The sequence below is a fragment of the Mirounga angustirostris genome, unplaced genomic scaffold (assembly GCF_029215605.1).
Source record: "Mirounga angustirostris isolate CCGP_5_RB_7025 unplaced genomic scaffold, mMirAng1.0.hap1 SCAF_8, whole genome shotgun sequence".
Lineage (NCBI taxonomy): Eukaryota > Metazoa > Chordata > Mammalia > Carnivora > Phocidae > Mirounga > Mirounga angustirostris.
The window spans coordinates 102,258,829-102,285,365 of NW_026991716.1; the positions used below are offsets into that span (position 1 = coordinate 102,258,829).

Genomic DNA, 26,537 nt, shown 5'->3' on the forward strand with positions numbered 1-26,537 from the left:
AAAAACAACAACAAAAAACCTAACAAATAGTTCCTCCAGAATTACAGCAGAGATTTAAAAATTAGAATTTGCAGGTGTGGTGATTTAGGTAAATGTAATACATAGTATAAACAAAAATCAGAGAAAACAGGAAAATGATGCCTACCTCTTTCCAAAGAATTCTTTTCCCAGTTCTAATCTTACAGATAAACTGTTCTAGTAAGTTCAAATACCATCCCACTTACTAAAATTTCATCTGTATAGTAATTTTCATGAAAACAATTGCTGCATTATATGAGGCAATCCTTTTAGAAATATTACACACCTTAAATGTCTAACGAAAGGCACACCTATTTTCAAGAAAGCATCATAAATAACTAGAATGCCACTGATTAGGAATCTGTGATTATTTCATTTTTACTATAAAGTTAACTCTTGATACTGCCTCTGCTTATTAAAATTTTAGTAAGATTTTATGGTAGTTTATTGTAGCTGTTAAAAAATCTTAAATACTGAAATTTGTAAATTGCAACTTTTCTTGGAGTAATATGTAACACTTTAAACATGATAATTATTGTTCATAAATATATTGTTAAAGCTCTACCTGAAGAAAACACAAACTAATTAAATACATGTATTAGTTCTTACTTTATATGATAAAGTTAATTTTTTAAACTGAAATCAGTTAGTAGCCTGGTTTTCTCACACACACCTCTCCCCATATACATAGTGGTATGCAGAAAGAGAACAAGACAGTAAAAGGTATTAAACATGATTTGTGAAAATGTTTAACTACTGTATTGTTAGGAGCTAACATTATGAAACTGCAGTGCTAAAGCAACAGGAGCGACACAGTGCAAGTTGTTTGACTTAAGCTAGTAATATTCTTACTCATTAAAATTCCTATATATTTATTTTAGTTCTTCAACATTATCACCATCAGTACACAATTATTGCTAAGCCCCAAGATACATGAATCTTTAAAGGGAGCTTTCTACTACCCCGAACTTTTTTTATTTCATTTATCTCCCATATACTTTAAAAAATTACAAGTAAAAAATGTGACACAAAGTGTTAATGACCTTTCCATACTTGAAGTAAGATAAGTGACATTCTAAAAAGTTTGGTTGTGATAAGACTATGGCTAACCAATCATAACTTCAGAATTCTTATGTGACATCATTAAGACCGCCCTAGAGCACTTTTTCTCCTACACCTACTTCAATTGTTGCCATAAGTCTGGTAACAGAGTCAGAAAACTTTCCAACTAAACACCGATAAGACTTCATACAACTCAAAATACTCTATATTGTAATCATCACAACAGCCAAGGTAAGAAATAGATTTCACTGATTTTGGTAATTCTTGTTTTCTATAATTCAAAATTACTGAACTTTTTCAAGAGTTAATCATGTTTTGTAAATTTCAGTTCCAAGTTAAACAATAAAATGTTTGATATGACAAAAACCTTAATTTCTAAATAAATGCATATCTGTTCAGTCATAGTAAGACTAAAACTTAACTTTGAAATAATAGAGGTCATATCATCTTTGACCTTGGTTATTGGTTTGTCATTTTAATTTGACTTTCATTTTTATTTTGCTTTTCAAAAGCAGATTTCTGTCAATTAAAATATCTTTCAATTATGTTACCATATTTGGTGGTAATGGAGATTTTATTTCTTCAAGCAAAAACAATGGCTTCATCTCATTATCTGTTAACTGTGCTGAGAAATACGGTAGGACTGGGCTTCCAGTTACCTCTGTGATTCTATCAGCAGTCGTGTGACTGCACAACATGCACACTGCTAGCATGACTATTCCAACATCATCATTATGATTCTTGACATAAAGTAATACACAAACTACTCTTAAAATGCATTTGGAGACTTTTTCACTCTATAAAGTCCACTCAACTTTTAACAAACACTTCTAAAAAAAATTCCAAGATTTAATAAATTCAGTTACTTATATGAAATCCAACATTGTATCATAAATAACAAGCTTGGAAATTTTAAAACATCCATCAAAAACACATGTAAAATTCTTTGTAAAGTTAGAGAATACCAATTTGGCACTTTTTAAAAATAAAGAGACATTATTTTGGCAGAACATTCCTAAATATCTCATTTGAGTGAATTTGATAAAAATGTTTATTCTGCCTATTAATGAATAGACTGTTATCAAGTTACTATCTTCCCTGGTTTCTCATTATCCTCTCCTGCATTTAGAAGGGGAGTGATGAGAGAGAAGGAAATTCTTTAAATGCCCAGAAATGAAGATGATACAATAAATTTTATGACTTCTGTTTGAATTCCACTTACTCTTGATGTTACAATCCTCAGTTTAATATATGAAATGTGTCTTCATTCTTAAATCTCTGTCAGGACATAGAGGACATTTTCACATGTATGTCAAAATACAATTTATCTCTGGAATTCTAGGTTCCTATGACAAATATTAACTCTTAGTTTTTTTACAGAAAGAACTTTGTAATTCCACAAGCAGCTTTCCTTAAGACATGCAAAAACATTTCTAATTTTTGCCTACCACTGAGGCACTGTAACTGCCTCTCATTATTTTTATATTCATAAAATGTTTTTCCTTTGATATCACATAAAAGTCACTTGGTGCGGTGTTTTATGTACATATTTATGCATTTTTTACTCAAATACCTAACAAATTACATTCCCACACTTCAAATGGGATATTCATGGATTCTTTTATGGTACCAGAATTTCGCAACATCACATATATTGCTCCAAGAAGTTGGATAATTTCTAGAAAGAGCACAAATTCTGCTATTAAAGTTATCCTTAGATAAATAATGTAATGTATACAGGCTAATAAAAATTACACAGTTATAGTGATAGTTGTTCAAATTTTAAACATAAATACCCTAGTGCCAGACATTATGTTCCCACTAGTTTATCTTTATCGTAAGGTGAAATTTAAGTATTGTCTTTATTTACGAAGACAGGAAGTTTAAAATTAAGTGTAAAAAAAAAGTGTCAGATGAAATAAAATGGAAGAAATATGAAGAATGCTTATGAAAAATTGATTGTTTTAAAAACACGTAAAAGAGCTAAAGTACTTGCTTTACTAACAGAAGTCAGTCACTATCATTTCCTAAAATGCAAATATCAGAATTATTTTAACAGGACTGTAGTGGACATTAAGGAAAATAATATTCCAGAATAAAACTATTTGGTTACATATTTTTATGTATTGTTTCTTAATCTAATTAGTCGGAGAAAGAATAGTTGTATAAACAAAATATTTGTATAAACAAAATTTGTATAAAAGAATAAAAATTTTAATGTATTAAATGTATTATGTAATATGTATTAGATTATGTAATATATTAAATTTTTAAGTAAAAATTAAATGTAAAGAATAGATTAACTCTCTAAGTTAGACTTTATGTTTATTACCAATCCTAGAAATAAAGAGTCAATTAAAACTTCTTTATTTCTGAACAATCTTCTAAATGTACTGGTATATACAAAAATTTCATTTGATTCTTTTAACTCCCTGTATGTTTGATACTGAATCTCTATTTTATAATTTAGGAAACAGATACAAAAAGGTGAATTGCAAGGTCATGGAGCTAGGAAATGGTGGTGCCTTGGCCAGAGCCAAGATTTTAGAACTCTAAACCACATGCACATCACATCCACTGATCAACATGGCTTAAAAATACATCATGACATTGGCAAAGCAAAATAAACTGAAAGTCCTCAAATACTGTTAGTGGTACCCTAAATGCAAAGTTAGAGGACACAAACTTCATTTAAATTCAAAACCACTCCATTTCACTTAAAACTAATTTACGTATGGGGCGTTATGTCCTTAATAGCCTATATAATATTCTCCTGATCACTTTTAAAGACAGGGACATAAGAAAATGATAGATATCCTTGTTATTAAGCAATAAACCATGGAAGGCAAAACTCAAAATAACTGCACAGTCTTTAAAAAAACAATGTAACATACCACAGTGTTTCCTTTTAATTTGTTTCGTTCCTAAAATATTCATGACTTTGATCTGGTTAGCCTTGATGCCTAAAATCTAGGTTAATTTCTCAAAACTTTTCACAAAAACCATACTTTTGTACTTTATTCCAGTTCCAATATTAAATCCTTATCTCAATTTCATTTCTGACCTCCTCACATTCTACCATTTAAAATATTCCACCCCATTTATTTTTAAGTGCTTGAACCGAGGAATCTTGCTTTGTTATTTATGCTATGAAAATGACTTTTCATCTAAACTGTGAATTAACAGTGTTGATCAGAGTAGCAAAGGAATAAACCTAAAGGTTAAAAATCAAGGAAATAATCTTTCTAAATTACAATTACCTAAATTAGATAATACATAGTCTTTTGAACATTTCTAGAAATTGTACTTCAATGTTCTTACCCTACATAATTCTGAAGCATATATTACCAAATAAACACAGTGAAGTGAAGCCTGGGTCTACAGCTCCACCCCAGTATACTCAGTCAACTGAGGACCTCTAGCGATTTTTAAAATGTACTCCACCTTCAGGTCTTTCAAAAAAAAAAAGACCATTTCACTTTACATTAGTGGGGGGTTTATATAACTAGCATTCATTTTTCCTTAAAACTTTCCCCCTGCATTCCCTTCCCATATCTTTTCCCCCCAAAGAAGAATCTTAAGTCTCAACTACTACAGGATTAAAAAGAATACTTTAATTGTGAATAAATTAATTTTAACAAAAACAGATAATGAGGACAAGCCTACAGACAAAACAGCAACCGCAATGTGACAATTTCAAAGAGAAAATCTCTCTATGCTATTGTTTAATGAATTTTCCTCAAAGCAGAGCTTTACAGCAAGAAAAACATTTCATTATGGAGTCAATTTAGGGGTTGAGAATATACTGATTTTTATGTTTACACAATTCTTTTCATAACCAGGCAGAAGCAGTGAAGCTTCTTTCAAATAGCCACTGTGGACCAACAAAGTTCTGGAATGTTGCTGCCACAAAGTAACTTGAAATAGAACATCCAAGTTTAATATTAGGTAATCTCAAAAAGAAAATTATTCTACCAAATTGAACTTCTGGATGCCAACAGATTGATAATAAATCTATGATGAACTGTCCTGACTTAATTCAACAAGTCACAAAACATGCATATACAATCACTTCCAGATATCTGTGAAAATGACAGTGATTAGTAAGAAAAAATAAAACCCCCAAGTAATCTTAATATAGATAAGTCCTATACACTCAAATCTATAGAGAATTCTAATCTTCTGAACCAATTAAATGGAAAAAAAATTCTAAAAAGTATCTGTTGGACTGCAGTGTTAGATGAGTATTACTTGAGTTTACTAGGAAAATATACCCCCATTTACTAAAAGCAGTCAAAAATAAAAAAGCAAAATTGTGAATTCCATAAAGAATCTCAGGAATTTATGGTTTCAGCAGAGAAAGTACCCCCCCAAACTGAAGTTTAGAAAATTATGCAAAGCACTGAAAGTACTTAAATTATAGGTGAGGACTGCTGCTCACCATATACTGCTATTGTTAAGGTTTCAATTTCCTAGCAAGACATAAAGCAGACCACCAAAAGTTTTCCAAAGTCTACTGAGACTGAGGCCTGTTCTGCACAAGAATGCATCTAATATTACATTAAGAAATAGGACTCACTACAAAGCGAGGGCCCTTGTGGAAGCTGATACAGTACCTTCCACCCAAATTTTGCCTACCATGGTACTGTCTTAGTTGAAGGATTAAGAGTTCCCTGTGGTTTGTCTCTTTTGTTCCTCCATTTCAAAAAACAGAATAGGATCTTGAACTTGACAGTATATACTTCCCAATTTCACTTTTTTTGAGCAAACGAGGAAAAGTGGACAACGAAAGACTTTATAAATCCTATAAAGAATAGTATTCTTCTGGGACACCTGAGTGGCTCAGTCGGTTGAGCATCTGCCTTTGGCTCTGGTCATGATCTCAGGGTCCCGGGATCGAGTCCCGCATCGGGCTCCCTCCTCGGCGGGGAGCCTGCTTCTCCCTCTGCCTGCCGCTCCCCTGCTTGTGCTCTCTCTTTCTCTGACAAATAAATAAATAATTTTTTTAAAAAAGAATAGTATTCTTCCCATTCCTCCAAAAATAATCATAGATCACACAGTATACAAAATACTGTGTGGGTACTTTTCTGCCTCTTACATGTAACTCAAGAGACAGGAATATGGCATTTCTACAACCAGATCCCTATCAAAGAATCTTTTGTATTTTCAATATTCTGATTCTACAGCCTGGGTGATGAATTAATTTTTAAAGTGTCTTTACTCCTCCTGTCCCAAACAACTAATCTATACATTTCCTTTAAAAGGGAAGGTAGGACTAATTTCTATCTCCATCCCTGCTGGTGCAAGATACAAGTTCAAAACCTCCCAATACAATCTATTTATGATTATCCTAAAAGAATGCTCTATTATCATCAGATAAAATGAGGCTTTCCACCAAATATTACCCTATTAAGAGCTTGCCTCTAAAGAATGGAGGAGAGAAAAAGACTGTAGGAATTGTAAACTCAGAGTATGTTGTTGAGTGCAGAGAAAAGAAGGATGAACACCTGACAACCATGCCATAAACTATGATGTGGTGAAGGTCACAGACAACTCCAAAGATAGAATTGTGCCGTTCCCACACACAGCTTTTCAATTCTCAACATATGACAGGAGACCCATCTTATATGGATGAATTCTGGCTTAATTATTATCCTTCAGATTTTGGAAGTTCAGTAGAATCAGGACTCAACACATTCCAGAGTTTGCACTGTAAAATAAACTGGGCCCAATAAATTGAAAGCATACAACTAACATTTCATCATGTAAAGCAGATTTGTTTTTAGCATAAGATTATAAAGTGGCTATAAATCAGTTTAGAATAACAACATTTTCTAAGTTTGACAAGAAACAACACTATTTTTGGTTATTGCCTTTATACTCCATTTGTTTCCAGGAACAAACTATCCTTTTTCAGTAATAGTTGGCTGTTGACATATCATGAGATAATCTTTAAAATATATTCATCATCATACTTCCATCAGTAGAGAGTTCATCTCTCTAGGGCGTACCTCTTCATATTTCACAAACACCAAATACCCATCTGTATAAAGCCTCCTTCAGGTTAATGCTGTTAATATTATATTAACAATTTATCTAAGCTGTAATCCTCTAAGCCTCATTTCCCTCATCTGTACTAGAGACTTGAGAAGAATACTGGAGATTATGTGTTCAACTATCAAATTCTGTTATTCTAACTGGTTAATCTGTCAGTCCCAGCACTATCTTGATCATTAACAATTTTCTAAAACTATTAAAGTAAATCATAAGAGCCCCTTATTCAGCTTCACTGATTTATTCAAATAGTAACAACTATGTACTGAATACTAGAATACAAAATAAATATGTAGAGTTCCTTATACTCATGAACTAGAAGTCTACCTGGGGACAAGGACATGTGAATCAAAATTATAGCACAGCCTGATAACTCTCCTGATATAGGTAACACTAAAGCCCCACTAAAAACCAGCAGAGGTGATAACCAATTTTACCTTAATGAGTAATGGAAAGTTTCATTAGGAAGTGATATTTAAACTGGGCCTTAAGGATCAACTGAAGTTTGCCTGGCAAAGAATCAAAGGTAGAGCGGGGGGGTGGGGGGGGTGGGGAGTAGACATTCCAGGCAGAGCCAGAACAACATGTGCAAAAGACAGAATCAAAAAAGGCAATGAAGTATTTATGGAAAGGTGACATGTTTCATGTGACTGAAGTCCCACTCATCAAAGTGTCAGGGTAGGGAATGACTCTTGCATATATGCTTCATGATGAACAACTAGCCAGCTTCCTCCTTTCCCATGTTTTTTCTCAAAGTAATTTTTAAAATCAGAACTAGTAGACCATTTAAGTCACGAAACTTCATGAAAATTTAAGTTCTAATAGGAATGACCAATGCTAGTTCTTATTCCTTTCTTAACTATTCTGTTATACATTCTCACATAAACAACTAGTCAAATACATAAAAGAATGAATAATAGGGATCTTCCCCACATTTAACCAATAATATAAATTCATTATATCTATAATATGCAAATATAAGCAGAAAAAAACATAAAGGGTGCATTTTTTAAAAGAACAAAATTTAAAAAGGCTTTATTTCTACAGAATTTTATCTGAGGAATTCAAACAAAAGTAATTAAATTAAATAAATACACTCAAGCTGCCATCTACCAAGTAGAAGGGGTCTTATAAATTAACAGCCACTTGTGTTGGACAATGAAGAATATATGCTACAGACATACACATGCTAGGGAAACACAGGTTGTTACCAATTCTTTAAGAGAATGAAGTTTGATGTTGAGTTAGCTATTTGGATTTCCTCACTACACATCAAAATAGGAAGGAGGCCAGTCTCTCCAGCCAAATGAAAGCCCAGTCTAGTATATAACTCAAACCTAATAGAGCCAAACTGGGGTACCATTTACCAGAGGGTTTCTTTGTAAACCTAAATTCCTAGTTCTCACTGATCATGCCTGAGAGACATCTTCCCTCTCCCATTCTTTCAGTTCTCCCCTCTGCCTCTTCAGCACTAGCCTCTCTCAGAAATGGAGCTGACCACTTGAGCTGGGCTTTCATGGAATGTGTAGAGATTAGGGAGAAAATGAAATCTGGATGCTGGGATAGGTGGTAATATCTTGATCAACAATGATATATCAACAAATGTTAACACCCACTATCTCCAGGCAATTAATTATGGGCTTTTTTGTAATTCCACTTCTAATTTTTATTTCAAAATTTATATAGAAATATCCTAATTGACAACAAAATATCCCTAAATCTTAGTAACTATTATCTCTAGACGCTTAACTTACAGTTAATTTCTAATCTCTAATTTTTCTATAATAATGCATTGTCTTATTTTTGTTTCACTCATTAGGCAGAATAACTTACGGAAGCTCTGAAAGAAAGCAAATGAAAACCACTGCTCTTGAGTACAGGTCATTTCTAAATAGGAACTATCTGTGGTACACAGTGAGATAATGATAATTTTTTAAAGACCGATTTTAGAGAGAGGAAGAGAGAGTGTGCGTGTGCATGCGCACAAAGGGGAGGGGCAGAGGGAGAGAGAAACTTAAGCAGACTCCGTGCTGAGCGTGGAGCCTGATGGGGCGGCTGGATCTCATGACCCTGAGGATCACGATCTGAGCCGAAACCAAGAGTGGGATGCTTAACTGACCACGCCACTGAGGCGCCCCAAGATGATGATAATTTTATTACTATGCTTTCTGGGCCTGACAGTCTTCAGTACTTAATATCCAGTCTTGTTAAAATGTTACTCAAAAGAGCATATTCTACAAAGCTATAAAATCATAAAAAGGAATGACAAACATTTGAATCTATAGTTCTGGTAAAATCAACATCTGGAAAATAATTTCTTACACGCATTTGTTTTTATGAGATTTTCTCTGAAGCTATTAATACACTAATGTTCACAATTATGCTCACACAGAAATAGTCTTTATGAAACTATATGAGAGAAGTTTTGCTCAAAGGAATAGTCCAAAATGAGCTGCACCCTAAACCAAACTATACCTCTAGTCATTTTGAGAGGAGGAGGCAAAGACTGAAGTTCTTACACTCAAAACACAAGACAAAAAAGACATCACATTGATCCTCATGAAAAAAGACTACAGAGGTATTTGATGTCATAAATACAAATAATATTGAGGAAGATGAATTAATACAAAATTGTGTTTTTTACCTGTTCAGAGAATAGGTTACACACATGATCCTAATCCATTCGCTATTTTTACATTCCAGGCTATCCAAAAGAAGAGAGTGACTGAGCTCACATTTGACTGTCAGCTTTTTACCTTTTTCTTCACCATTTAAAACTTGAGACTTCCTGTTTTCCTGGGGTCATGGAGAAAGTCCAATACCTCACTCGCTCTGCTATAAGAAGAGCTTCAACCATTGAAATGCCTCAACAAGCACGTCAAAATCTCCAGAACCTATTTATAAATTTCTGTCTCATTTTAATATGTCTCTTGTTGATCTGCATCATTGTGATGCTTCTCTGAAGTTCTGCTGCAATCTCCAGTGATGCAACTTGTGACCATCAGCTTAAAATCTGTCATCCCATGAAGAAGGGAAAAAAATACTACATAACAGACCACTTCCTAAGTAGAAGAATTTCTTTGTGAAAAGGTCAAGATTCAGGACAAAACTAATTGTTAGCAAATATATTCATCTGCGGGATCTTGTAAACATGAAAAGAGCTTTATTTTCAAAAATTAACTTCAAATGACTGTAAGTGTGCATAATATAACTTGAATTCAGAAACTTACGGAGCTTGTAAGTTTCTATCCCAAATCTTTTCTGAGGATGATGTAGGCTTTAGTTTTGAAACTGCACTGCTAACCAGTTCACTTCATGTATAAAGCATGAGCTTCACTATTTGGGGTAAATATAATTTATATTGTACTGTAAAAGCCTCCGTGATGTTTATTAAATATTTTTCAGGTCTTCACCAAGTACCAATATAATCATTCAAATGAACAGTCATCATTTGAAATAGCCTACTGATTCCTCACATCTGTTATCTTTATTATTATCATTCAGAACTCTTTGTAGTAACTCACATAACCTACATTTTAAAATAGAAATTGTATTCTTTCTCTGTACTACACTAACATTTTTTTAAAGTTTAAGAGAACCAAATAAGAAAAAGTAAGGCCATACTCTTATATAAATAAAATTTCTCTTAACTAATTTTTTCAAACAATTATAGAATGCTAGTATGAAGGCAAACCATAAATGTGTTCTCTGTAGTACATTATGATCAGCAGACAAGAACTACTGGTTAATTTAACAGATGACAATATGATTAGCCATAATTACTAATACACTAGTAGAACAGAGTCTACCCTAACTTAAAGCACTGTAGTTGATCATCTAAGTAGATAACCTACCACACTATGTCTTTGAAATCATGAAATCTTAAGACTTTAGAACGATTTTATAGATTGTCGTCTATTCTTAACCTCATCCTCAATATAGGCAAGGAGAAGAATTTCAAAAATAATAAAAAGAAAATATGCCCTTTCAAGCATTAAAAAAAAATAAAATTGGGGACTCCCCAAAATTAATTCTTTGATCACATTTTGACAGGAACTTTTTGTCCTACGGTTTATAAGAGGACATAGCTATTTTCCTTAATCTGTCAACCAAATGGTCAATATCATGCTAAATTATAAACCCAGCGAAGTTAATCTACAATTATTTTCTTGCTGAATATATTTTCAATTTCCCCTCTGATCACTTAAAAATATCTTCCACCTCATAACAGAAGTAAAACTTGGTACTGGAAAATACATTCACCAAAATTTGTTAATTTAACTTGATTCGGTTTAGAATTAGGCCTAAAGTGGTTTATACCTATACTGCATAGTCCAATAATTTTAACTTCAATTCAAGACATATTACTAATACAGCAGTTACTAAAAGAGTAGAGGACACATAATTTACTGTATGATTTGCTAAAATGTGGTTACTAAAAGAATTTGAAAAGTCAGTACTGATCTTGGTTTATAGCACAAGTGTGGCTAACAGATTAGTAAAGGAGACACTGCTTTTAATTTTTTCTGGGTACCTGACAGGTACTGGAGATGGGGAAGGGGGGATAGTTTTGATTCACTGATATTTGAGGAACAGAGGAAAAAGGATTTCATACTGACAGGGAGATTTCAGCAAAGCCTCATCTATGGGTTGGAGATCCCTAATATCAACTAGAAAGCTTATAAATAATAAGCAACACATTCACATCACTGGTCTCAGTAATTACTTGTGAAAAAAGTACCAAGTTCTATAATTAGCTGCACTGATGTTAATAAGTGGGAAACTTGAAATGCTAAATTCCGTTCCTTTCATTGTATTGTTCATTATTACAATATAGACATCAAACTATAAAATGTGAAGTAATGGGGTATTTCCCTAAGTAAATAGAAATAAGTTTTTTGTTTTTTCATGCTGACTTTAATAGAAATTAAAACCTTTTTCTTGAGGATTACAGAATACTGTAACTCATTATAATGTAGAACAAAAACCTATTCTTTAAATGGAATTTATTTATTCTGTTTATCATATGTAAAGAGTAAGATATAATAAAACAATGTATTTAAAATTTTTAAATACCAAATGTTCTTTCTACTGTAGAATAAATTTTAATCTTAATTTACAGAGTACTAAAAATGAACTAATTTTTAAATGTTCAATGTTGCCCTTTATATTTTAGTCGGTTCAAAATGTTTATTTAATGCAAATCACCTATATTAAAAAGAACCTTCTTGAACTCAGTGAAATCGCTCTTTAATACAACTCATGATTGATATGGCCATAAAACAATTTATAAGCACTTTTGCATTGGTAGATTGTTTTCAATGACTTTTCTCAAAAGATCAACATTTCCTCATATAGACACAAGAGGGCAGACCTACATAAAATAATGAATTTTCTACTATTTAGATTTTATTTCTCCTTTGATTATTTTTTATTCTGGCAAAGTGAGAAAATGATAAGTTTAAAAAAAAATTTGCCCTTCTGCTAAGTAACAGCACAACTTTAAGATGTATAAAGTTATATGCCAATACTATGTAGAAAATAAGGTTAAAAAAAGTCAAACACATTACTAATTTATTAAAGCATGTATACAAAAACCAATTATATGCTGGGGCGCCTGGGTGGCTCAGTTGTTGGGCATCTGCCTTCGGCTCGGGTCGTGGTCCCAGGGTCCTGGGATCAAGCCCCGCATCGGGCTCCCTACTCGGCGGGAAGCCTGCTTCTCCCTCTCCCTCTCCCCCTGCTTGTGTTCCCTCTCTCGCTGTGTCTTTCTCTGTCAAATAAATAAATAAAATCTTAAAAAAAAACAACAACCAATTATATGCTTTTTAGCTACTGAGTGAATGTGTCATGTCACATCCTATCTATTTAGAGTGCCACAAGGTTCACATCTTTCAGTGCAGTTATATCTTCTTAAACAGTAAAAAAAAAAAAAAAAATACAAAAATAAGAAAACTGTTTCTTTTCAGGTATGCAATAGAATACATAAAACACTCATGTTAAAAATAAAACTTTTTCATTCTTTTATCATGTTAAACAAAAACCAAGTCATTTAAGTCATTTTATCAAATTTTTATTCACATTTTTTATTTATATAAATTGTTCAGCAAAATATGCTGAAATCATTAGGTTCCAGTATTTTGGCTGATCAAGCCCTGTCATGATTTAAATGGGGTACAAATTTTTTTTTTTAAAGATTTTATTTATTTATTTGACAGAGAGAGAGGCAGCAAGAGAGGGAACACAAGCAGGGGGAGTGGGAGAGGGAGAAGCAGGCTCCCCGCAGAGCAGGGAGCCCGATGCGGGACTCGATCCCAGGACCGTGGGATCATGACCTGAGATGAAGGCAGTCGCTTAACCAACTGAGCCACCCAGGCGCCCTGGGGTACAAAATTTTATCTTCCTCTTTTTAAAATGATTGCAACACAGAATTTAGCAACATCCTAAGGAATGTAAGAGGAAAGAAGATAAACTTCATCAATAAACAGACCATTTCTTGACTACCGCCTGAGAGATGCACTGTGAGCATCTCATCCCTTCCCCTGTTCCCCCACCCCCCAGGAAAGAAAGAAAAGAGGGACATGGTAAGGGATATATTCTTTCCAAAGAGAAGACAAGGCTCTGTCATTTGTCTTTCTCTTCTGTCATAGTCCTTGTAGGGTCAGAGTGCTTTTGGGGAGGGTGGGAGGAGAGGGGTGACATAGAACAGGAAAGACCCAAAGACAGTTTGCACATGGAGGTCTATATTCTAACCACCTGAAGGCATAGATGGCCTCTCTTCACTCACAAAGGAAAATGTTTCAGAGTACTACACTACCTGCATTCTAGCTGAGTTAGTAGGAAATCATGGGAATCAAGGAACAGCATGAGCATGACACTGTGAGGCTGACTCAATGATTATTCCTAAGAAGAGCAAAACTTCCACATTACAATATTAACCTTTGGAGGGAGAAAAGCAGGGAAAGAACTGTGCAGATCAAATGAGATAAAACACTCTCGAGAGCTACAAAGTTCTATATAAATCTATGGTGGTGTTAGATTGTGACTCTCTGCCAATTTCCTTTCCTTGGTTGTAAAAAGAGAGGTTTCTTTTATGGTGACAGTTTAGGAGTTGTGCTTGAAAATCATACACATTGAAAATCATACACATTCTCACAATTTATCAGACAGGCTGATCCTTATTATGGCTCTTCCCTTTATGGAAATTAGACTAAACGGAAGTCAATTCTTTAAAGTCTTTTAAGAAACAACCAAGCTGGGGATGCCTGGGTGACTCAATTGGTTAAACATCTGCCTTCGGCTCGGGTGGTGATCCCATGATCCCGGGATCAAGCCCCGCATCAGGCTCCCTGCTCAGCGAAGAGCCTGCTTCTCCCTCTCCCTCTGCCTGCTGCTCTGCCTACTTGTGCTCTCTCTCTGTCAAATAAATAAAATCTTTAAAAAAAAAAGAAAAGAAACAACCAAGATGAGAACTTTTATAGTAAAGACAGCACTTGGAGGCTCCAAGGAGAAGAAGGTATTCAAGAACTGTTTTCTGTAATAGTACAAGAAGGGAATGAGAAGAAAACGGACCATTAAAACTTAGACATGAAGAGTCTAAGTTTTCTTTACCTGGTTTCATCTTTCTACTACAACACTTAGGAGCACTACAAAGAGACCATCCCAAATACGGTTCATCAAAAAGCAGGACAACCCAGGGTGTGTGCAAATGTCCTCTAGTAGCCTTCTTCCTCTACCATGTACTAGGGAGAAGATTTAAAAATAAGTTTGGCTCTACGGTGCACCTCCAAGCTTCCTATTCTCTTTGCATTGTTTCAAGGTTGGGAAAAACTTCAAAGCACAGGATTTTCCAAGCAGAATGAAAGAAGTAAATTAGTACTTATTCTTTTAAATTCATTCAATTTTCTCAGTTACCTTTCTATCACACCTTCAGGTTGGAATAGTATTACTCAGCACCCCATGGACAACTACAATTCTGTGCAAAAATACCAGCTGGAGAAATAACCACCTGATCCCTGGTCTCATATAATCACAAAGCATTTGAGAACTAAAATAGAATAGTATTTTAAAAATTAGGTTTCCGGGGTGCCTGGGTGGCTCAGTTCGTTAGGCGTCTGCCTCCGGCTCAGGTCATGATCCCAGGGTCCTGGGATCGAGTCCTGCATCAGGCTCCCTGCTCAGCAGGGAGTCTGTTTCTCCCTCTCACTCTCCCTCTATGCTCTCTCTCTCAAATAAATAAAATCTTTAAAAAAATTATAAAAATTAGGTTTCCTATCTTTCAATCACTTGAACTGATAAATCAGAAATCTGGTTAAACTGCTCTTTTCTGATTTGTAATTCAAACATCATAATAATGGTTCTTTTTGGTTATGTACTTTTTATATATAATCAAGATTGTTTAGTACTGTGCCCAAACAAGAATAAGGAAGGCACATGGGATGTGTTAAGGATTCCCCTGTAAATGTAGCACATTCAGGTGTGTGTATGTTTTGGGACTCAGATTTGTGAGGTTTCCAGATAAGTGATCTCCTTATCCTTTAATAGGATGTATTCCTTTAATCTTTACTATTTTTTATTAGTAGCAGTAATAAATAGTAATTTTAAGTGTTTTCTCTAAGGGAAATTTTACAATTTCTGATAGAATTAATGAGTTTCAGAAAATTCTGGTAATAAAAAATGGATGATAGGATTTACAAAAAATTCTATAGCTAACTGCTTTCCCACTTAAAATGAGCTGTGGAAATTATCCTGGAATAGAAAACATTTCCAGATCAAGAAATGTACACATTTACATGTTACTTTAGGGGATACACACCACTTTTATTTATATGTGGTATTTTATAAAGTGCTTTCCTCAAACTGATTAATAAATTTTTTCAAGATTTCATTTATTTGACAGAGAGAGAGGGCAAGCACACAAACAGGGGGAGGGGCAGGTAGAGGGACAGGGAGAAGCAGGCTCCCCACTGAGCAGGGAGCCCGACGTGGGGCTTGATCCCAGGACCCTAAGATCATGACCTGAGCTGAAGGCAGATGTTTAACCGACTGAGCCACCCAGGCACCCCCTGACCCAACTTAATCTTTTTAAAATAAGCACATATCTGCTTATAAACCTAAATACATTTCAAACACCACCTGACTTTAGTTCCACCTTCTCATTTCATATATGAAGAAATGAGAAGACATGCAGATGGCCAGCAGACACATGAAAGGTGCTCAACATCACTTTCAGGGAAACGCAAATCAAAACCACAATGGGCTATCACCTCACACCTGTTAGAATGGTCATTAGCAAAAAGACAAGAGATAACAAGTATTGGCAAGGATGTGGAGAAAAGACAACCCTTGTGCATTGTAGGTGGGAATGTAAATTGGTGCAGCCACTATGGAAAACAGTATGAGGGGGTTCCTCAAAAAATTAAAAATACTACTACCATATGATCCAGCAGTTCCCCTTCTGGATATTTATCTGAAAGAAATGAAAACACTAACCCAAAAAGATATATGCACTCCGATGTCCACTGGAGCACTATTTACAATAGTTAGGACATGAAAGCAACCTAAGTACCCACTGATGAATGAATGAACAAATAAAATGTGGTATATATACAATGGAATATTATTCAGTTGTAACAAAATGAAATCTTGCCATTTGTGACATTATGAATATATCTTGAGGGCATTATGATAAGTGAAAGAAGTCAAAGACAAATACTGTATCATCTCATTTATATGTAGAATCTTAAAAGAAAGAAAAAAATCACAGAGAACTGATGGGTGGTTGCCAGGGGCTAGGGGTGGGGAAAATGGGTGAAGTCAAAAGATACTAACTTCCAAGTCATGAGGATGTACCGTACAGCATGATGACTATAGTTGATAATACTGTACTATATATTTGAAAGTTGCTAAGAGACAAAATTTTACAAGTTATCACAAGGAAAAAAAAAAATTGAAACTATATGGTGATGGACATTAACCAGACCAGACTTAGACTTATTGTGGTGATCATTTCACAAAACATATATATATCAAGTCATTATGTTGTAGAACTGGAACTAATGTAATGTTATATGTTAATTATATATCGATAAAAAAAAAAGAAAAAGAAACTTGAGGCCCAGATAGAAAATCATCCAGGTTCTGAATCTGACAGAAACAAAATCCAAGCCCCCATACTCCCAAGTTAATGTTCTATTATACCATGCCAGTTCCTTTGTCTGTTTCACATTTCTTTAAACTGAATATGTGTTGCTTTGTTTATCTTTATGCTCACTTAACAAATGAGAAGGAAAGTAAAGACTAAGGTACAAGATTTTAAGTTTTTCATGTTAATCAGCCTCAAATATTTCTTAACTTTTGTTTATCAAAACAGTACTTTGGGAGTTTATACCCTTTATGCTTAGTAACTTGCAGGAAAAAGGAAAAGCGAAACAAACTGCGCCTACGGACAAGGACACTGTCCTATGCTTACTGCAAGTGTGCTTACTCCTAACATCCACTGGAGGGAAGCAAACACTAGACTTTGAGCTTTACCTGCATTGGTGTTTCATTTTCTTGTCGAAACTCTTCAAGTTGCTGCTGTTGCCAAGGAGCTAAACTGTAAGAGTCCTCTGTAGTTCTACTTTCCAAAGGGTTTGTCCGCAACTGCTCTGTAAGCCACATCTGCGTCCTCACAGAAGGCTGAATGGGAACTCCACCTACTGCCTGTTGACCCAGCATTAAATATTTCGGAGGTTCAAAGGCCTCTGCACTTGTCACAATGGGCTTGCTTTCAGGTAAGGCACTGTATGTCATGTCTAAGGTCGGTCTCCTAAGAGTGCAGGAAGAAGCTCTAAAGTCCTCTTTGCTACAGCTCTCGAATTTATATTTGCAGTCCAGAGTTGATGATCGTTTTTTATTTATTTCCTTGTCCTCTAGCTTAAGCATCTCCATACTATCATGTAAGCAGCTAGGCCCAATTGTTCTTAGTTGCGACGTTAAAACCTTGGCTCTCCCTGTCTTTTCCAAACCACTCCTTGACTCATCAGCATGTACGATGCCACCCTGGCCACAGTTATCCGGGGCAGTGAGTTTGGATAAAGATGACCATTTCCGGAGAGGCCGGAAGTCCTTCATGTCTAGTGAAGAGTCCTGTTCTCCCCTACTATGGTTTCCCAATGTTTGCATGAGGCTTGTACTCCATTTTGAGCCTTCTGATGTCAATGATTCCCTATGTCTGGAAACTGAAGCACTGGAGTTAGACGGCATGACATGGGCAGTAGGAAGAGTAACCAATGATCGACTAGGCTTAAAAGATAATGTGCCACTTGAAGTTGAATGATCTGGAAAGAGAAAAGAATGTCAAATTAGTTGTAATTAACAGGAAAAAAATCTGCTAAATGCAAAATGCCAAAACAAATATCTGAATATGGTTTCCAAGCACAAGGTTTTCAAAGACACTTTATCAAAATGAGGTTATTATTATTAGGTTTATCTGAAACAAACCAAACATATTTTCAAATATTATTTTCTAAAAATGAATACATAATGAAATATATGCCCATTTACTATCTACTTACAGGTAACAAGTGACTAGAAAACAGGTTTATAGTCACCCTATTTAACCTAATTATTGTTACTTTTTTTTTTTTTAAGATTTTTTATTTATTTATTTGACAGAGAGACACAGCGAGAGAGGGAACACAAGCAGGGGGAGTGGGAGAGGGAGAAGGAGGCTCCCCGCAGAGCAGGGAGCCCGATGCGGGACTCGATCCCAGGACCCTGGGATCATGACCCGAGCCGAAGGCAGTCGCTTAACCAACTGAGCCACCCAGGCGCCCTATTGTTACTTTTTTAAAAAGAAAAATCCATCTCCCCACTGAGAGGTCTTCCTCATCATCCAGCACTGAAGCCTCAGAAATAACTCTACTAGAAAATGGTATTTTTCACAGCCTTTCCTAAACTGTGGAAATCTATGCCGTACTCAAACATTTTAGCACCTTCCCAAACTCTAATTCAAATCAGAAATATGGGTAAAGGAGATCCTACAATAATGGAATATAATTAGAAAGCACTCTAGCAATATGCTTGTGGATACAGAGTAGTTCCTCCATTCCCAGTCTCCCTTAAATGGCAACATCAATGGTACGTTTCCCAAGCTAGAACTCCTGGAGTCTACTTAGACTGCTACCTTTCTCTGCAGTCACTAAATCCTCAAGTTGTAAGCCTTCACTTCCAAAATGATGACACAGCTATTGCCTTAGGTCAACCCTTTACATATTATTCTGCTACACACAGTAACAGTTTTAGTAGGCTCCATGGAAACCCAAAGCACAAATAAAGACCTCTCTATTCCATGAACTTACCATCAAGTGACAAATTATCATCAAATGTGTCAAATCAGAATTAAAGATTATCAATTTTTATCAGAGGACACTTCAAAAGGGGATAGCAATTGAAAGTGTGAGGGGAGAAGAGGTGAGTGGTGAAAGGCAACTTTCAGTTTATTCTATATTTTTCCATACTGTTTGGCTCATACTAGAATATATTTAATACTTCTTGTGAGCTTTGATGTTGTCTTAAAGAAATAAAATATTGTGAAAAGAAATACTGAAAAGGCCATAAGGAAATTCAGATAAGAAAGAGCCAGGTAGACTAATTCAAACAATGAAATTCCAGTACAGAATTTATTCACTTGGAGATTTAAAAAAAAAAAAAAATTACAGATGGAAGAATACAAGCAAAAGTATTATAGTGAACATTTATTTATCATGTTCAAGCTTCTCATCGGCTTCTGAAGAATCTTTTTATACTCAGGATAATTCCCACATTATAAGTCTAATCTCCCAAAATTAATTTTAGACCTCAGATTCCCAACATGACTCTGCAATTATGGTGTAGACATTCAGAAACACCTGCACAAGATTTCAGTTTGGAAATGAGTCACATAAGAAAATGGCTCTGGGGGCGCCTGGGTGGCTCAGTCGTTAAGTGTCTGCCTTTGGCTCAGGTCATGATCCCAGGGTCCTGGGATCGAGCCCCGCATCGGGCTCCCTGCTCCGCGGGAAGCCTGCTTCTCCCTCTCCTACTCCCCCTGCTCGTGTTCCCGCTCTCGCTCGCTCCCTCTGTCAAATAAATAAAAAAATCTTTAAAAAAAAAAAAAAGAAAAAAAAGAAAATGGCTCTGTATGCAGCTACCATTTCTGGCTGGTACAAGCAACAGCAGAGGCATTAGCCTTCCACAATGGCAGCACCAGGGGCAGCCAATCAAGTTCTGGCCCAGAGTAGCAGCAATTGGGCAGCACTGGTACATGGTGGGGCTGGAGAAGTAACAGTTCTCAAAGGTGATCTGAGGTATACTACCTGTAAGTTTAACCGTAAGCCTGGTTCTCCAACCTTCCCCCAAAATTCTATGAGATACTAAACACCCTTAAATAAATTCTTCATTAAGCTGATTAAGAACACTAACTGATCCAAATATGAAAGCCAGAAGAATGCAACTCCCAAAGAAAAAACCAAATTATCCCGTTTATCTGCTGTATGTAGTATCAAGAAAAGTTGCTCAAAGGAGGAAATTAACATTTAGAAAAGTTAAGTATATTGCTCAAGATCATATAGCAAGTAAGGTCAACTACTGCAAGCCTGTACTTCACACCAGTGGCTGTGCCCTAGGGTGGCAAGGGCAGGACTTTAGTCCTGCTCCACACACCCAAACTCCATCAGTCCCAATACACAATCTAAAAAGAGAAAAACCTTTCACTGGTTATGCAAACTCTGCTTCAGAAAAATGTGCCTGATTCTCTCACCCCCTTTCCAACCAGTCTGCCACATCTGAGGTTATACCATATAGAAATTCAAGAAATGACAGTGCTTTGCATTATGTCATACTGCATGCAAACAAAGTGCCATGGAAATCTGAACCTGAACCACTGGATTCAAAGACTAGTATACTAGATATTGTATCAAGGCGAGCAGACTGAATTTTTTAAGCAGAAAAAATTTCCTCAAGGTAATTCTTTTTTTTTTTTAAGATTTTATTTATTGGACAGCAAAAGAGACAGCGAGAGAGGGAATACTAGCAGTGGGGGCTGGGAGAGGGAGAAACAGGCCCCTCACCAATCAGGGAGCCCGACGCGGGGCTCGATCCCAGGACCCCGGGATCATGACCTGAGCAGAAGGCAGACGCTTAACGACTGAGCCACCCAGGCGCCCCTCAAGGTAATTCTTGAAAGGTAAAGATGAAACAGAATTATTTAAGTCTTCAAATGCCCCAGTAAGGAAAGAGGCTGGCCTTCATTCATCAAGCATTGTGATACCACTGAAAGTTTCCAAAGGAGTAACATGATCAAAACCATACCTAAAATGATTATTCCAATAAAAGGGTTGAGGACAGATTAAAGCAAAATGATTGGCAACAGGAAGATCAACAGATTATTATGATAATCAATAGAAAAAAATAAGCATATGCTACGGAAGGTCAATTCTAAATAGAAATAGGACAAATGTCCCCAAAAGTGTATGAAATATCTGTATTAATATATTATAGTACTACATCTATTTACCAATATATAAGTGTGTGTGTATATATCTATACACGTTTGTGTTACTATTACTAAAGGAGTATTTGTATTAAAATCATTAAGTATCTTTAACTTTAAAAAATACAAATTTGAAATTTTGTTTTTTACATTTAAAAAACTTTGTAAATAAAGATAAATTATAAAGGTTAAATGTAACAGTTTTAAAATTACTCTTTTTAGATTCAAATCATGGCTCTACCACTTAGTGGCATGTGTTCAAACATCTTTTTAACCTCCGTGCATCACAGTCCCCTTGTCCATAAAACGGACAGAACAACAGTGAAGATTAAATAAAAAAACAAAGAGAACCATTAGTTATTATTAAACCATTAAAAAAGCTAAGTAAACGTTATTCCATCATATAACAGACAAAAAACTAAATAACCATAGGATACAAGGAATTAATTTAAAAACAAAACAAAACCTAACAACCCAATTTTAAAACAGGCAAAGGAAATCAGAAAGCAAATCACAAGAAATGCAAATAAAAAATACATGTTTAAAAAAAAAAAAAGATGTTCAGGGCATATGGGTGGCTCAGTCTGTTAAGTGTCTGCCTTCAGCTCAGGTCATGATCCTGGGGTTGAGAGCCCTGAGTCAGGCTCCCAGCCTGCTCTCAGTCTCCCTTTGCCCTTCCTTCCTGCTCATGCTCATGCTCTCCCTCAAAAATAAATAAATAAAATCTAAAAAAAAAAAAAAAAAAAAGTTCAAACTCATTAATAGTTAAAGTGTGTTCCCTATCCTATTCATAAAGATTATTAAAGGCTATAATATCTTACAATGATATGAAAATAAATTGTTATAGCCTTTGAGAGAAGAGAAGCAATCTGTACATATCAGTATTTAAAATATGCAAGCATAAAAACAAATATATGTAAACACATATATATTCATGAGCAGAGAAACGGTCTGGAAGAATACACCCAAAACTTAATAAACCAAGGTATACCCCTCATCATGGAAAGAGGAGAAAAGGAGAAAGATGTTTTCATATTTAACTTTATACAATGTCTTAATTTCTTTTCAAGGGACATAACCTTACCATTTGGTCAAACTATTGCAAAGATGTTTTGTTTTGTGACCCCAAAGAGTTTAAAATATCTCAAATAACACTGTTACTTAAGTATGAATAATGTATCAGGTGACTGTCTCACTTTCCAAGTCACAACTGAAACCTCTGAGACCACAGATCAACAGTCTTGGCTGCTACTTATATCTGATAATGTGCTACTTTTCCTTTGTTAGCTCAATATTTCCCAACTGCATGGAAAATCAATAATTGGTGATAAAAACCAATTCCACATCATACAGTATTTCCCTCCTACAAATCTGAAAATAATTGATATATGCTATTCAAAGAACATTACACTGAGAACAGAAGTTACTCCTAAAAGTCACTCATCTGAATTTCTCAAACTTTAACATACAAAAACAATTACCTGGGATCTGAAGCCCTTCTCCAAGAGATCCTGATTCAGTTAAAGTAGAGGTGATCAGGAAATAGGACTGTTGAGTGAGTGATTCTCTGTTCTGTTCACTACAACATCACTCCATCTGGGTCTGATTCCAGTTCTGAAGCTTTCAAGCTTAAATATCCCAGGTTCAACCATCACCAGTATCTGAGTTCTAGTGTACAAACTGATATACTGTGACTTTCAGAATTCAGTACCGCCAAAACTAAGGATTAAAGCCTAGTCTATACACACACATAAGCACATACATATTTACATATGCACATACAACAGGAAATAAGGAAGAAAAAATTAAATATTTGATAGCATGGATATTTAGAAAAAGGACCATTATATCTCAGAGATGAGTCCAGAAAATATTAACACCTAAAGAATGTTATTTTTGCCCTAATGAAACAGGCAATTAGAGACAGATGTAATACAATTCCTAATGTGCTTCATTATACTATCTAATTGTAGCCACAAATCCCAAAGGCAAGTTATTACAATGGCATCTGGCCCACATCTAAGTTACCACAGTGAAATCTGAAACCAGCAAAGGGTAGTCCTTTTAAAAACCAGAGGACAGGGTCTATAGCATTCACAGATAGCATAGTACAGCTAATGGTTTCAGATAGATTTTTCCCTTGCAATCCAAAATCTAAGAGGAGGACTTTGCTGTAACCTGATAATACAAGTGAATATTCAAGATAATGTATTCTGAATTCTGAGCAAAACCTCAACCTTTTGTTTCACTGTCATGTTATTGTTATCTGGCAACAGATGAATACACTGATTCTATCTTTTCTTGTATTATAGTCTCTCTCTGTTCTACCCTTCCTAAATGAAAGTAAATACATTCAAAAAAGACTACACCCTTCAGACCTATATTACAACAAAAAATCACAAGTCTTTAGATTAAAAAAATTAATCAGGAAACTATATAACCTCATATCAAAATATTTTGATTTAAAATGTAACCACTTAGGGGCACCTGGATGGCTCAGTTGGTTAAGCATCCAATTCTTGAATTCAGCTCAGATCATGATCTCAGGGTCATGAGATCAAGCCCCACATGAGATCAGGCCCCACATGCCTAGTATGGAGCCTGCTTAAGATTCTCTCTCTCCCTCTCCCTCTGTGCCCCCCCAACTTGCACACACTTTCTCAATCTCTCTCAAATCAAATCAAATGTAACCACTTAATATATTTGTCAATATGAAATATCATAACAAATATTACATTTTTAAATAAAAATTTTAACTCTAACCCAAAGACAATAAAGTTTTATACAACAGCATGATACTTTTTTTCCTTCCTGCTAATCCTATAATCATATCAGAAAAAAACTTTTATGCCACATGTAACTCCATCCTTTTTTTTAAACAAATGAACATTTCTAAGCATTTCCTGTATTTTTATAAATATTTTAAAATATTCTAAACTACATCCTGGTAGGAAAAGAGCTATATAAAAAAGTTCAACAATAATTCAACTAAAGAATCTCCTAGGAATGTATTATGTACAAGGCACTGTATTAGGTAAAAAAGACAATGCAAATACCTTATTCACAAAAATATGAATATGAATATATCCCCTCCCCTTAGGGTTTACAATTAATTGTAAATGAATTCATGTGGATTACATACACAGCTACAGAGCAAGACTAAAGTTTATCATAAGGAAACTACAAAACACCAGACAATGAGAAATAAGCCAGAGAGAAAAGGCAGACTATTTATAAAAGAACTCTCAGGGTAATAGCCAGCTTCTCAACAGCTTATAATCCAGAACACCATGAAATAATATCTCCAAAGGGTTAACAATAAATAACAGGCACCCGAAAATTGTTTAGAAAGGTAAGCTATCTTTCAAGAATAAGGGCAAAATATATTTTCAGTCAAGCAAAAACAGAGCTTACTATCAACAAACTCACTAAAAGAACTACTAATATTCCTTTTGTTTCTCTCAGGAAGAAGACAAATGAGTCCTGAGTTGTAAAAAAATAAAAAAATAAATAAATAAATAAATAAAAAAATAAAAAAATAAAAAAATAAAAATAAAAATAAAAAAAATAAAAAAAAAAATTTAAGCAAATGCAGCTAAATCTAAAAAAACAAAGGACAACAACTGCATAAAACAGGAAAGACAGTATCTAATTTGTGGGCTAAAAAAAGAAAAGATTTGCAACTATAACATTTAACGCAAAACAAGGGTGGATCAGCCCTCCCATTTTTTTTTAATTTTTTTTTTTTTTTTTAATCCCAGGACCCTGGGATCATGACCTGAGCTGAAGGCAGACGCTTAACCAACTGAGCCACCCAGGCACCCCCAGAATTCCCATTTTTAAGGTCCTTATATCTGTGAGAGGAGGAAAAAGATTCTAATTACCATTCTAGACAGTCAAGCTAAGGGTTACATAACATCTACATTAACAACTAAAAGAAGAGGTAGACCTAGAACAACTGTACAGCCACAGGCCAAAGAATGAAGTTGGACTCTTACCTTGTACCATCCATAAGTACTAACTCAAAATTAATCATAGCCCTAAATCTAAGCTAAAACTATAAGACTATAAACGGCTAAACTATAAAACTCTTAGAAGAAATTATAGGTGTAAATATTCATGACATTAAGTCAGGCAGTGGTTTCCTAAATATAATACCAAAGCCCAAGCAACAAAAGAAAGTAAAGGTAAATTAGACTTTTATCAAAATTTTTAAAACTTGCTGCCAATTAGACTTTCAAGAAACTAAAAAGACTTTGCCCAAGATGGGAGAGAATTTTTGCAAATAATTTATCTGATAGGAATTTGTATCTAGATTATATTAAAAAACTCTTACAACTCAATAAAAACACAAATGGCCCAATTTAAAAATGGGTTCAGATTTGAACAGATATTTCTTCAAAGCAGATATACAAATGGACTTATTAAAGCATATGAAAAGATGCTCGACATCATGTAGTCATCAGGAAAATGCAAACCAAAACCACAATGAGATACCACTTCATACCCACTAGAATAGCTATCATCAAAATGACAGATAATAAATGTTGGCAAGGATGGGGAGAAATGGGAACCCTCATACAATGCTGGTGGGAATGAAAAAAGGCACCACTGCTTAGGAAACAGTTCGGCAGCTCCTCAAAAGATTAAACATAGAGATATCATACAACTCAGCAATTCTACTCCTGCGTACACACCCAAAAGAATGCAAATATGTTCATAGAGACATTATTCTTAACATCCCAAAGCCAAAACAACCTGACTGTCCATCAAATGATGAAAAGAAAAATTGTGGTATTATCCATAGTATGGAATATTATATGACAATAAAGAGAAATGAAGTACTGATATATGCTACAACATGAATGAATCTTGAAAACATTATGCT

The 26,537-nt window shown here is 34.9% G+C and overlaps 2 protein-coding genes across 5 annotated transcripts in view; one reads left to right on the top strand and one right to left on the bottom strand.

Annotated features, from left to right (window-relative positions):
• The window catches only part of CEP85L (centrosomal protein 85 like), a 171,231-nt gene that overhangs the window by 92,087 nt on the left and 52,607 nt on the right, over positions 1-26,537 (bottom strand). For 3 of the 4 annotated variants that reach the window (XM_045865391.3, XM_064598046.1, XM_064598047.1), the window contains one exon: positions 17,668-18,455. In XM_045865391.3, coding sequence (XP_045721347.1) covers positions 17,668-18,455 — 788 coding nt within the window. Of the gene's footprint in view, positions 1-17,667; positions 18,456-23,130; positions 23,809-26,537 lie in introns of those variants that run through there. The other variant, XM_064598048.1, reaches the window with a different exon arrangement.
• PLN (phospholamban) lies at positions 1,203-12,430 on the top strand. Its single transcript, XM_045865392.2, has 2 exons — positions 1,203-1,311; positions 9,838-12,430. The coding sequence occupies exon 2, from the start codon at positions 9,939-9,941 to the stop codon at positions 10,095-10,097; it is 159 nt and encodes a 52-aa protein (XP_045721348.1). The 5' UTR covers positions 1,203-1,311; positions 9,838-9,938; the 3' UTR covers positions 10,098-12,430.